This window comes from Lissotriton vulgaris, chromosome 2_1 (genome assembly GCF_964263255.1).
Source record: "Lissotriton vulgaris chromosome 2_1, aLisVul1.2, whole genome shotgun sequence".
In the NCBI taxonomy this organism is placed as follows: domain Eukaryota; kingdom Metazoa; phylum Chordata; class Amphibia; order Caudata; family Salamandridae; genus Lissotriton; species Lissotriton vulgaris.
Window position 1 is genome coordinate 706,525,792 of NC_141687.1, and position 14,525 is coordinate 706,540,316.

At 48.6% G+C, this 14,525-nt stretch overlaps 1 protein-coding gene across 2 annotated transcripts in view; it reads left to right on the forward strand.

Moving 5' to 3' along the window:
* EIF4G2 (eukaryotic translation initiation factor 4 gamma 2) overlaps positions 1–14,525 on the forward strand; it is a 141,246-nt gene that overhangs the window by 36,393 nt on the left and 90,328 nt on the right. Inside the window, exons 4-6 of one of the 2 annotated variants that reach the window (XM_086955950.1) lie at positions 3,737–3,802; positions 6,635–6,796; positions 11,340–11,442. In XM_086955950.1, the coding sequence (XP_086812076.1) occupies positions 3,737–3,802; positions 6,635–6,796; positions 11,340–11,442 (331 nt within the window). The remainder of the gene's footprint in view (positions 1–3,736; positions 3,803–6,634; positions 6,797–11,339; positions 11,443–14,525) is intronic. The other variant, XM_086955951.1, reaches the window with a different exon arrangement.

A 14,525-nucleotide genomic window follows, 5' to 3' on the forward strand; every position in this document is an offset into this window, starting at 1 on the left:
TGCAGCCTGCTGGACCCGACCGCTAAAGGATTCCAGCGGGAGGGGCTGGAGCGCTCTGAATCCCGACTCCCTGCCAAGTCTCACGCTTCCCGCGTGAGACGCGATCGGCCCGGTCGGGTCTTGTAGAGCGGATGGCCCCCCTGGTCTACAGGACCCACTCGGGGGGGAACCACCGACCTCAGGGCTATCCAGGGGGAGGGAAGGCCCAAGGACCCAGCGCCGCCTCAGTCACGCGGGCGGGGGCTTCGTTTGCAGCCTGCTGGACCCGACCGCTAAAGGATTCCAGCGGGAGGGGCTGGAGCGCTCTCGCAGCGCGGAGCTGCAGGCAGGCAGAGAGACAGAGCGGTGCGAGTCAGCGGGAAGGGGCGGCTCGCACCGCGGGGGATATCAACAATACCTTGGCACTTGCAGGCAGGCTGGCAACCCCAAAACCAAGGGGGGAAACAAACGTTGCGGGCCCCGAGCCCGATGATAGTCTCGGTGGCGGCTTTTCTCCGGGGACAGATGCGACACGGGGCAGGAGAGACGTAGAAGTGCCGGCAATGCCGGACCAGACACGGGGGCGTTCCCGGCGTCGCGTGATGTCGGCAAAAGCCAAAGAATGTCGGGAACGCCCCCGTGTCTGGTCCGGCATTGACGGACAGGCCCCTCGTCCAATGGCAAGGCTCCGTTTACGGAGCCAGCCAATCAACGACGAGGGCCGAACCAAAGCACCCTACGGTTCTCAACAGGATTTCGCCTGCGCGGAAAAGCTGCGCAGAGCGCAGCTTCCGCTAGGCAAAACCTAAAAACGGCAAAATACGCGAGCAGACGGCAGAAACAGACAAGCACAAATTACGGGCAAAACGAGGAAAAACAGCAAAATACGCGAGCAGACGGCAGAAACAGACAAGCACAAATTTAGGGCAAAACAAGGAAAAACGGCAAAATACGCGAGCAGACGGCAGAAACAGACAAGCACAAATTTAGGGCAAAACAACTGGGAAACCAGAGGGGAGCGACCACGGCGTCAGCGAGGCAGAAGGCAGGCAGAGGGGAACACACGCAGCAGCTGGTGGCCGTGCGGCGCGGGGGTGTCCCACAAGTGGGTCACACTCACCTGCGCTGCACGGTCGCCATTTAAGGCCGGGTGGGCGGAGCAGCTGGGAGGCGGGAGCGGGGAGGGAACAGAAGAGAAAAAGGGGCGGGGCCAATGTCGGTGGCGGGAAGCGAGAGCGGAGGGCGGCGAGGTAGGCGGCCAATCAGGAAGGAAACTGGACACGGCACAGGGGATACAAAGAAATTAACAGGCACAAATTTAGGGCAAAACAAATAAAAACGGCAAAATACGCGAGCAGACGGCAGAAACAGACAAGCACAAATTACGGGCAAAACGAGGAAAAACAGCAAAATACGCGAGCAGACGGCAGAAACAGACAAGCACAAATTTAGGGCAAAACAACTGGGAAACCAGAGGGGAGCGACCACGGCGTCAGCGAGGCAGAAGGCAGGCAGAGGGGAACACACGCAGCAGCTGGTGGCCGTGCGGCGCGGGGGTGTCCCACAGAAGAAGGGTGGTCGAGTGTTCTAGAGATAGGGGGACTTTTCTGAGGTTGTTGGGGACGGAGATTCCGTTTAAGCTACAGTTAGTTGCACATTGACTAATTCAAGCTGGCTGATCCTTTGGTGTCCCGCTCAGGGAAATAAACTAAGAATGGCACTCCTCCTCAACTGGCAAATATCAAACCATTGCATCCAATTCTACTTGATAAGAAGCTTGGTATTACTACAGGAACAACCCATAACTTAATACATGAAAATTGGGTATGGTGTAACGTGACAACGCTCCTCCTATCCCCTTTCACATCCTTTTCTCCCCCGTCTCGCCCACAGCCACCTTGAACATCTTCGTGTGGGGACAAATGTGACCTATGTCATAACACCAATGCTCATTTGTCCAGGTGGTAGCTGTATGGACTGCACATCTTAATGGCTGCAAGTCTGCTTCATCATATTGAAAATGTCATGTAACTGGTCCATGACCTTTGGTCATGGGTCACCAGCAAACCTAAATATAGTTGTGACTAGCTATTTGAGAGACTGCTCCTAAAGCTTGATTTCCTCGTGGACTGCATAACTGGTTCTGACTGACCTGCGTCTAACCTAGTTACTGGCTTTTTTTAACTTTCCTTTAAGAACGTCTGATCCTACTATGGAGATCCAAACATGAACTTGATGTGGAGTGTACTGTTGTGTGATCTGACTTTATAACTCATACCTAGAGTAAGCCATGGACAGTGAAATGCCTGAAGGGAGCAAATGGATTATGTACCTGGAGTGCAGTAGTATTGAGTGGGTTTGGATTGATTAAAAACTCCGTATGCAGCCCTGTAACCACTGAGCTAGCCTCTGTCCCAAAAGAACTACCCCGTGCTCCAGCATGACTGCACAGAGAACAGCTTTCTATATTTGTGCGAGCAATCAGTTAATAATTGTTTTCCCTTAGGCCTATATTCTGGGGAAAAGGCTCCACTTAGACTTTTGAGAGACATGTTAAGGGAAAAACTAGATTTTTGATCACATTCACGGTTTTTCCTTTAAATACGGACAAAATCCATTTTTGAATGTTCATGCAAGTGAAACTGTCAGGGTTTCTATTAGTTGTAACACTGTTAAAATAAAAAAGCGGATGGCGTGAAGTACATTGGTCTTGCTATTTGGAGGGGGCACATGCTGTTTTGCGGGATAGGAGTCTTGACTGCACGTGACCTTCTTTCTAAAACTTATTTCTAACAGTCATGTGTACACCTTCCCAAGTCCAACTCCGTGATTGGGTTTCAATTTACGTTGCACACTAAGCCACAACACCTCCCTCCTTGCCCTCATGCCCGACTAAACTGTCCTGACACTAATTGTTTTAAGATCAACTTTCCGTGCAGTTTGATTCCATAAGGTTAGTTCTAACGTGCATTGGTCTCCTTAATTTTGGGGTTGGTGAAAGGTTAACTGTGAAGAGACGAATAACGTAAGCTGGCTGATCCAGCAGCAGAAACCTCTGCGCGCAGTCAAATTCACCCGGTTCTTAACATATCGCTGACCTTCAGAAAAAGCAGTTCAAATGACCTCGAAGCTGGTTTAGTTTCTTGTGGTGTTGCCACTTTCGTCCATAAACTCCCAATTAAAAAGGGATTCTAGTTTAGGTTTGGCATTACTGGGCTGCTTGATTTAGGGGCAGGCATTGGCACACACTTGTGCTTAACTTTCACATCTGTTCTTGCGTATGGGGGGGGGGGGGGGGGGGCACACTAAAGAGTGGGTCCTTGAAAAATACCAGCAGTTTAAAAGGGCAGTGAATTTGAGAGGTTACTTGATGCAACAATTTTTTCTTGGTATCGCTACCAAATCTGAAAATTGGCTATATTCCATTGAGGAAATTCCACTACAGAATATTCTGTTTTGCAATCCTTGTTTATTTGGTTCATTGTCACTTGGAAAGCTGGCTTACCTGTCCTTGTTTTCCTGTAGTTACTGTAACCTTTGCAATGCGAGTGGCATTAACTATTATGAATATTAAGAACGTAAGTACTCAATGAATGAATGGTAATCTTATAGACTTTGAGGTACCACATTGCTAACTCATTACAATATACTTCTTGCTAAATGGTAGTCTTTTACTTTGTAACAATGGTCAGGTCAAATTGAATTGATATGAAATAGGCTTGAGATATTGCTTTAATTTCATTATTTCTGATAACAGTGCTTCTTCGGGCGGAGGAGGAGGTAGGGGTGCACCTCAGCACTATCCCAAGACTGTCTGCAACAGGTATCAATACTTTGTTTTACTTAAACATTGTGGTAGTATTTTAATAGGCTATCATGTAGAAGTGGTGGCAGATCCCAGCTCTAGTTACATTGTAGCCATTAATTTCTTGGTAACCAAAGCTTAAGTTGGTTTGTTGTTTACCACTAAGACTAACATACATGCTGCTTTCGTGATGCCAGTAATTATGCTTGGCACCATACAATTTATAATTTGGCTATCATTGCTGAAAGAAAAGCCGTGCGTGCCTAAAAATTTAATTAAAAAGTGAAGTGAACAGTTTCATTTTGCACTTGTCCCAGTAGCATTCAGTACGGATGGTGCTGGGGATCCTGTGAATGCAGTCTGAGCTGGTGGGTTTCATAATTTGCCTCCATGGGGTGTGAAAGGCAGTGACTTATGTCTGTACATCAAACCTCCTCCAAAGCTGAATCACAGTGCTGAAAGCCATCCTTTTGCTCTAGGAATGTTTTATCGCAGTGCTTATTTTGTTTTTTACGGACTTGATATCAATTGTATCACGTGACAGCCAGATTTCCAGCAATTGCATTGCCCCCTTTCCGGATTGAATAGCACATATTCGTGCAATATAACTTTTTCTTTAGTCGTTGCATGTAGCAGATGATGTGTTGGGACATTGTGCTTTATGGAGCTTCATTGTTTCATGTACAATGTAACTTTGAAGCAGTCGCCAAAGCCAACTTCCCTAAACAATATCACGGGTCAGTAGTCATTACCTATACAAAGAACGTTTTACAATTTAGAAGTAAGTTGCATATAATATATTCATGTTAACTATGCAGACTGCATTAACCTGATCCCCAAGTGCAAATATTAGGGAGCTACATGGGACTTGGTGTAAATTGAGGTCACAGCCGTTCCAATCGCTTTATTTAAATAATACTTCAGTGAAGCAGCACAGCATCTGCTTAGGACTTGCATTACTGTCGTCGTCGTTAAGACGACTGTTATCTGTAGTTTGTCTGATAACAGCATGTTGAAACGTGAATGATTCACTCAACGTGATTTTAAGCTTCCCTTCTCATTTTGGCTCGTTGTCCAGCATTTGCGCATAGGCTGCTTGAAAGGTTTAATCAGTAGTTTTTGCTAGAAGTTTGAACTGCCCCAAACTCCCCATTAGCTTTTTACTTAACAAACGGGTGTATTTTGTAAACTCCGCAGTTTGTGCAGTTGCATGCGGCGTGCGCTAGGGCGAGTAAATTGCGAGTTGTGCATGTCGACCATACAATTTCGCTACTCGCTGACTGTATTTTTCAAAACTTTAGTTACTGTGTTTGTTATACATTGCCGACTTTTGATATAAAACTATAAATTGCCTTTAGAAAGAGCAGCTTACAGAACCTGTGAATTCCAATATTTAAACATTAATTGTATTTGCATGCCCATTGCGCCCCCACCCTGTTTTTAGTCTCCTGCGTGAGGTGTACCAGCCCTTCACTGGTTTGGCTTTTTTAAATATGGACACCTGGCAATAAGTTTATTTTGAAAACCCCACTGGAATATCCATAAAGAGGTCAAAGCCTTGTATATCGATTAGCAGTTCAATGACCTCTTGGATGTGCCATTTAGTGTCCCGTATAGCCATTGTTCATGTTGAGCATATTGAATCTATTTTGCACTTGAAGGAGCCTTTTGTAGGCTTTCTTCGTCCATCTGCTTCTCTTGAGTCAACGCCCTGTCTTCATCCATCCACTATATCCTAAAAACTATACAAAAAGTGCTGCCTTTTTATCCCTGATGTACACAGAAAGAAGGTAGTAACGGGATTAGTAATATCCCGCCTAGATTACTGTAACAGCCTGCTTTTAAATGCCCAGCAGGGGCTGTTAAATAAACTACAAATTTTACAAAACGCAGCTGCCCGTTTGATTACGGGAACTTCCAAATTCTCTTCGGTAGCACAAGATCTGGTAAAGCTCCGTTGGCTACCAGTGCGAAAAAGAATCGCCTATAAGACGCTTTGTGTAGTTTTTAAAGCCTTGAAAGGTTTGGGCCCTCACTGCGTTCTTTCAGTGGTACAAACTGACCAGGTCGCTCAGGTCTTCGGACCAAGGACTGATCTTAGTCCCTAAAGTCGGAAGGCCCGTTGGGGGGGGGGGAGGGAGGAGTTTCTCCCTGGGAGCGGCAAGGGCTTTGGAATGATCTCCCGCTGGCCCTTAAGCAGATTTCCGACCTGCTGCCCTTTAGAAGGGCGCTGAAAACTTGGCTATTCACACACTAATTTCACTCCGTCACGCACCCTAATGGTCATTCAGCGCCAGGACACCGTTTCGGTAACCGTGCGCTTAACAAATGTGCAAAATAAATAAATAAATTCGGAGCCTTCGGCTTGAGATATCTGTAAACACCTGTTGGGTCAATCCACACAAGCATTTTCGTTTAATAGTTTTTCCGTTGGCTGTGTATTCCACAACCATTGAAATATATGAAGGACTATTGTATATCTGAAATCGGTCGTTAAACTACCTAGTAGCATTGTATGGACCGAAAACTGACACGCATCTGAATAAGTGATGCAGGACAAGGTTTGCTCTTTACTGGATCATCAATTTTGAGGTCTCTTTGCACACACAATTAAGCATTGGTAGACTGTGCACGTGCCAGGTGCTGACGTGATGCACATGCCTTTATTTTAGTAGTGCTTTTTAAAAATTGTGTACACAGTGAAATCTAAAGTTTAATTCGAAGAATAATTAATTTAGACCGGTTGCCATGAATATGTTATGAACTTCTTATGACTGGTGGTGTTGAATCGTTACAGTGCAATGTGACTTGAGTTGTTACTTTTGTTAGAATATTTTTTTATTTTCATAGCGAGTACCTGGGGAAAACCCCAGGGCCTGGCGTTCAGAAATGGATTCCTTCACGAAGCACTAGACGAGATGTCAATCCCACTAACAACTCCGCAATTAACCCTGCGAACAACTCCGCAAGTGAGAAAGAACGGCATGATGCAATTTTTAGGAAAGTACGAGGGTAAGTTGTGCCAGCTACGCTTCTACTTAGTTTGAGTTTATAAAATGGGCTTTCTAATGTGCACTGATGTACCGCTGATCCTCAATTGCTTCCTGTGCTGGGCTATTTTTTGGGCTGCAAATTAGTGTAAAACATCATTGACCTTATCCGTGTATTCTTTTGCTGAAGTAAATAAAGATTGCACTTTTTAGGTTTAGCTTGGGATGTGGTAATGAAATGCTTTGTGCTCTACAGTTTTAGAAATGAGAACATTCGTCGCATTTCCCATGGAAATACATGTGCGTCTGTTAGCTTTTTTTTTTGTGTAAGAGGCCACTAAATTTTGGAACCTTAATTGGTAACATACTTTGTTTGCCAATAATTTCGATAAGATCTTACACTCGGGCTCCAGGATGTTTTCATGCAGGCAAGCGGCTCCTGAAAGTATTGGGTCTTACACCTACCTTCATATGACTGAAGTGATCCTTGTGTTTGAAGTTATGGACTCTCTGGGTGCAGAATGCCATTCCTGATGGGGTCTTAGGCCTGCCAATGGGGGCTGCATTTTTAGGTATTGACGGGGACATGAAAGTTTGGTACGTTCAGTTTCCATTTGTCCATACTGCCTTATGAGGGCCTACTTTTGTTTTATCCTGCCCTGGCCTCATTTGTCATCAGACACCCAAACCATAAGTGTCCTCCTGCATACTTTTACATGTAGCAGATTTTGTGATACACATTTTGTTGGAAAACGAGGCAGCATCTGTGAGGCCTTCACAAATAACATGACTACATTTGTCCTTCACTGGAAACCAACCACCCAATTGTAGCGCCTGACTCCAAGGGTAGCGTTGCAGAACAGTCTGAGGCTTACTCAAGGGAGGTGGTGTGGGCTTGTACTCTCCATTTGCAGGTGCGCAAAAATAAGTGATTGTCCAGTCTGTACTTTGCTTTATGAAAGTACATTTATTCAACACCCACTACTCCATACTATGCACCAATTTAGAAATATACATAAGCTGTTGGAATTACTTTGACATTGCATCACATCTCCACCCCTCTGGGAGTGGGGTCTAGTACCACCACTCGCATGTATGCACATCATCTTACCCCCAAATTCAGGTAGTTGAACATAACCTGAAGCGTGGGCCTTGCGCACTGGCACCTCAGCACATTTGTGGCTCATTACAATGCATTGCAATTACAGCCCCTAAAGGCATCACAGATAAAATCCATATACAGCAAGGCACCCATATACAGCCAGACACCCTAGCTGGAGTGTCAGATAACATAACCACTCATTGCTTATGACAACTGCTTATGCAGTTCTGGTGCAATTACACCTCTTCAACTCCAGGTGATGCCCTTCTCCAGACATCCCCTACTCAGCCCTTCACTCCATGAAGCACTTTTCAATTCACCCTGAGCTTAAGAACAAAAGTTCCGGCCCAGAAGGGTTAAAATGCAGGTTGAGGGGTCATTCTTTCCAATTCCCAGGACACTTAGGGTGGGACTCTTCACTTTGTGCAGGGGGAGACTGTGCTTCTCCAGCAGCTTCCCAGCACCTGCACATTCATGTGGTGGTGACCCCGTCCTCTTGAGGCCACCACAAGCAAAGAACATGCTGTTTAGACCCTGCAGGCCGGTCCTGGCCTGCAAGGCATTATGGGTAGGCCCGCATATGGAAGTAGCAGCTCTCCCGCTGAGCCGGGGAGAGCTGCAATCCGCTTTATGGCGCTCCGCGCTGCCTCCCGGGCCCGGTCCCACCTGGACCCCCAGGTAAGAAAGATGCCTACCCCGCGGCTCTGTTAGTTGTTGGGGGAGGGGGGGGGGGGAGATCAGTCCCACCTGAGCCCCCTGCGCAGACTCTGTTCCGCGGGTAGGTCACATGTCGCCTGTGCTGGAGGGCAACCCAGGGAGCCCACCCTTGGCTGCCCCCGCTGGCTCCCTGCCAGCACCTACGAGTGCTGCCGGGGGAGCTGGCAGTCAATTTCTGGTCTGCGGGCAGATGCAAGGCCTCTTCCTGATTCTGCGGGCCTTCGCGGGAGTGCGGCACTCCCCCCAACTCACTTTGGGGCCCAGGGATGGAGTCCCAGGCCCCTGAACATCTTTGGGGGGGGGGCAACAGCGCTCCCCCCTCACTCTGCGACCTCTGGGCCCAGAGATGGGGTCCCGGGCCCCTCCTCTGAATGGGGTTGCGAGACGGCGCACCCCATCAGTTTACGTCGGGGGCCAGGGTGGGCTCCTAGCCCCCTGTGGGGGCATTTTCCCGGGGACCGCTATTGCGCTCCCTGGCTTTCCTCCTCGCAGGTGGGGGGTGACGGCGCTCCCCCGCCTCCATCTTCGGTGGGGGCCAGGGTGGGCTCCTGGCCCCCATGCAGGGCACTTTTACGGGGAGTGCCACTGCGCTCCCCAGCTTTACTTCCACTTTATGCAACCCCTGGGACCTTGCCCACCCCGGGGGCATTCTGTGGCAGAGCCCTACGCGCTTCGTCTGTCTTCTTAGGTGTCAACGGTCGCCTACCTTCTGGGGGCCATATCTCCACCCCTGTGGGTCCGATCTGCCCCATTTTTTGCCTCATTTTGCTCCAAGTGGCGTCCCCCAGCCAATATGAGCAATCCTTCGCCCTCTGGGTCTCCAAGAGGGTGCATTCTGCAGGGAGCGGTCTTCACTGGCTCCCTGCGCCTCTTCTCCCTGCGCAGAGGCCCCTGCTTCTGCGCACCAGTCCTGGGTGCTTCTTGGTGCTGTTAGGGGTCTGGGTGACAGTCAAGCGGGGGGTTCTCTTTTTCCAACTGCCCATTGCCAGGCTCCAGCACCTTCCGCCTCAGCAGACCACACCCCAGAGAGAGCTTCTCTTCCTGTGCAAGTACTTTTAAAAGTTTAGTGGGCTGGCAGGGAGTCTCGGTGTGTCCTATCAAATAGCGACACATCACTTCTCTGCCCCTGCTCCCTCCTTCTTGTCCAGCCTCTGGGTTGTTCAAGTTGGAGTCCTCCAGTGTCTCTGGCCACATGGCCCCCCCTTCCCTCAGTGCTGCCTTCACCTTTGTTCAGCTTGGTGCCTGGAACCCAGCGACAGCAGTTGATGGATTGGCTTGTAGCTCCACCTATCTTTTCTCCTTGGAGGGAAGATCTTCCCTCTGGGAAGAAAGGTCATTAATCTAACCTGCCAGGACCAGACCCTAACCAGGGACTCTGAGAAATATAAACTTCCTGGACGACCCAAAAGCAGTACAAATATGACTTTAGACTCTGCAGAATACTTCTTTTCACATTCGCTACAAGGGGCTTTAGTGCATGTCTGGAATCTGTAGGCCTTGTGGACGTTACTCTAGCCATGGGTTCCACCTCCCCATAAGGGAGTAATGAAGTGAAAAACACAGTAAAACACACTTTCCCTGGCATGTTTCCTTCCAGTGTATAAAGCCTATTCCATGTCACTACCTAATTCTGCATAAGTCCTGCCACACCATTCACTCTGTAGCTGCTCCTGGACTGCGCACGCTAGGAATCTCCCCTGCGCAGCCCCTACACGTGTGCACAAGCATGTACACATGGCTGCATGTAACCAGCGCGGTACCCCATACTCCAGCTGCTGGGCAGCGGCCTATTCGAACCATGGGGACACCAGTAAAACCTCCAAGCAGTCTCCTTCATTAGGAGTTCACTGTGGGTGAGGACCAGATTGAGGCTCTCCCACAGTAAAATCTCAACAATTAGGTGCTCAAAAAGTGAAAAATCCGGGCGCCCATAGTGTCAGAACCACCTTCTAACACTCCTGTACATAACTGCTATTGTAATTGTCTGAAATAAGAGAGGGTGCATTTGTGAGAACAGTAGTTTAAGGGAAAGGAGGAGGATGGAGTTAGTTTGTTGTCCTCCTCAGACCCAATTCCTTGACTCTGGATCAGACCTCGGGTGATTTTCAGTCTACCAGTCTCACGGGAACCTGAAGTCCGCCCAACACCTTAAGAGGAATGTGGCTGTCCTTCACGTAGGTAATGCTCCACTCTTTAACATGTGTAAATAGGCTTTGTAAGTCTGAAGCTACTTGATGTAGGAGTAGAGCTTGAATGTACAGGAGGAGGAGGGAGTTTATGTATCGTCTCCACAAAGCCAATTCCTGTAAAAAAACAATTTGTGAAACTATCAAATGCAGTATCTATTTGCATGCAGGTCGTGTGTACCCTTCAACTTACCTGCACACGCAGAGCTGCGAAAAAGATTCGAATCTAACCAAATGGTGTTATCTATAGGGGATCCTTGTAGGATAAAGATAGCTTTATACCGACTCTTTATCATACATAGCCTAAGGCTTACTTCACCAACTCCTATCAATGTGCTGGGAGAATATACCAATGAACCCTTTAAAGGACAACTTTTAAGAGTATACTCCTGCTCAAATAAAGGGAGATTGTTGCATGGGGAGCAGCAAAATAATTTATCTAAAGGATCAACAAAGCAAGCTGCATCATTGAGGTAACCTATTTTTGTACACTTGGTAATTCTTTTTTCACTCCAGTATATAATGAAGAACAAACTGATCTATTTATTTTTTTTCTTCAGCATACTAAACAAGCTTGTCCCTGAGAAGTTCGACAAGCTATGCCTTGAGCTCCTCAATGTCGGCATAGATACTAAGCTCCTCCTTAAAGGGGTGATACTTCTGGTAAGTTGATCTTATTTCTTCAGGTGCTGTCTGTTTTTCACATTGTGTTCATTTTAGGCAGTCTATATTTAGGTCCTGACTCTTGCCCTATTAAGTTTTGTGTGTGCCACTTTTGGTGGATTTTGTGGTGGTAATCTGTGGGCTAGAACAGTGTTGAAAAAGATTGGAGTAGGAATTGAGCACCTTTATGGCCTCTATGCTGCACTATTCTTCAACAGGATCAAGACTCGACGCAAGTGTTATACACTGTATGTATGTCTTTGATGGCCTTGTAAGATAAGGTTCTAAAATGACTCCTTTCTCCAGGAAACTTGCCTAAAGTGAAATATTCGTGGGGGGCAAATGTGTTAAGCATCAGGTGCTATAGTTTTATAGCGTGAATCTTTCTGGATTCACTATGTTGTGCATATTCCGCAATCTGGTGGTTGGGTCCGGAATCGGAGTCTTTTTTTCTCCTTTTTTTTCGTAGCCCAGTTGGGTGTCTACGTCCCATACACCCCCCCCCCCCCCCCCCCCCCTATTTGGTGTACCTTCTGTGACGTCTGCATGCTTCCTGCGGAAGCTCCCACCCTTGGGCGCCATCTTCAGATTCTTTTTTTCAGATTCTTTTTTCCGCCATTGGGTCTGGATCTTTGCGTGAAGCTCCAGAAGTTTTGGAGGGGAAAAGAAGATAAAGCCAATTTTCTACAGAAAAGGACTTGAGAAGACTAGAAGACCATCAAAGCCGGGACGACTAAGGAGAAGTAACTCTAGATCTTCAACGTCCGACGGGGAAAGCGCGCACAGGGGGCCACCTAAGTGCAGTAATGGACAATACACCCTTTAAATTCTGCCGTAACTGCCACCACAAGCACGCGCAGAAGGACCAGCACCCGGCTTGCAACCTCTGTCTGGCAGTCGACCACAGGAGCAAGGACTGCAACGCCTGCTCAGTCTTCACACCGAAGACGCTCAGAATTCGTGAGAAGCAGAGGATAGCTCCACATGATGCAGGGCAGGGGCCAGGCAGTCTCTGTACGAACTGGGCCTCTCCACCGACTACTAGGACATCGCCGAAGGTCCAGATGTCTCCACGGTCGCAGAGACCGATAAGAAAACATCAGACAAGGTAGGAGAGTCTACGACCCCGAAACCTTCGACAGGGCCTCGAAGGCCTGAGTCAGACCATCGAAAATCAGTCTAGAGCCTCGAAGGGAGCACGGCGCCGAAAACCTCTACTACCGAAGCTGCATCCTCCGAGAAACAGCCCAGCGGATCCTTCGAAAAGGACTCCCAGACAGCGAAGACCGGCGAAAAGACATGGTCGTCGTAGCAGGTCCCCGAAAGAGGAACCTCGAAGAAGGAGCCGAAAACCACGTCGTCGACGCAGTCTAAGAGTGTGGCCAAAATGCTAGACGCTGAGCATGCAGTGCAGATGGAGAGGAAGAAAAGAAGGCTCGAGGCCGAGATGGAGAGTATCCTTCAGAGGAAGAAAGGCTTCGAAGAAAAGATGAGAAGCTACACTATCCCCCTCGAAGCCTGCGACGGCCGTCGCAGAGGTAGAGGAGCACAAGGAGTTTGACGCCGAAGAGACGCCAAAAACTCCGGAGCACTCAGAGCAGGGAGAAGAGGAAGACCTCTATTACACAGAGGGGGAATATGGGGATCCGCGTTCGAGCTACGACTCGGGATCCTCGACGGCTCAAGACCTGGACTGGCAGGACATCGATGCCGCAAACCCGGAGGAGGCTGTGGAGACATACCCCTCGAGGCCTTCGCCGCCAGATGACATTGGGGCTTACAATGAGGTCATCAAGAAGGCAGCAGTAGCTTATGGGGTTAAATTGGAGGAAGAGAAGCCTAAAGGAGCTTTCTTGCTGGATACCTTGCTCCCCACGCAGACAAGCTAGTTCCTGCCCATGCTGAAGAGTCATGGACCAAGGGAAGGAAGCGTTCAAGGACCCATTGACTTGCAGATCCGTCACGCCAAGGATGGAGAGAAAGTACAAGTTCTCCTCCCAGGACCCTCCCTACATCAAAGGGTCTGTCACAGCAGACTCAATTATTGCTGCAACGGCAAGGAGAAGGGCCAACGTCCCGACAATATCTGGGCCACCACCTGACGAGGAGAGCAGGAGTATGGACCCGACGGGTAGAAAAATCGAAAAACGCTGCAATCCACTGGCGGATGGCAAACTCCAATGCCCTCCTGAACAGGCACCAATATCAACATTGGGACGAGGTGGGGCAATTGCTCAAACACCTCCCAGAGCAATTCCAGCAGAGAGCCACGCCTCGTGGAAGAGGGGAAAAAAATCGCAAACTCATGCCTGAAGACCGCTTTGGACGGAGCAGAAACCTCCAGCAGACTGATGGCTATAGGGATCACCGAGAAGGCAAGCCTGGCTCAAGATCTCAGGCTTCAAGACAGAATAACATTCTGAACACTCCATTCAACGGAGAATCGCTGTTCGGTGCCCCGGTTGATGAGAAACTTCACCCAACTGAAGAAGGATAACGAGACAGCAAGGTCCATGGGGGCCCTGCAATTCAGAGGGATGAGAAGAGTCACTCCGGCAAGGAGTCCAAACGGAAGAGGTGGTAACCAGACCGTAACATCGCACCAGGCGTTCCACCAAGGTGACAATCTGGGCCCGCAGGGCCAGCAGAAGCAGAACTGGCACTACCAGAACAGGGGCCAGTCCTATCCCGGGAGAGGAAACGGGCGAGGCCAGAGAAGGAGAGGCGGTAAGCAACCTCTAAGTGACTTTGCACGGAAGGATGTGCTCCCCCACTCAAGCCCTCCGAGGGAAGAGCACAAAAAAGCAAAGGGGAGAGGGTTACACGGACAAGACACAAAAGAACATGTAACACCAGTGGGCGGCAGACTAAGATTTTTCCTCCAGGAATGAAGAGAAATAACCACAGACAAGTGGATACTAAACATCATTCAGTTCGGATACTGCATCGAGTTGGAAAAGAGGCCGCCAAGCAGAAGACAAAAGAAAAAAGAGCACTCTGGAAGGGAGCTAACGCTGCTCCGAGAAGCAGCTCTGGAACTCTTGAAGGAAGCCATCGAACCGGTCCCATTCAGAGAAAGGAAC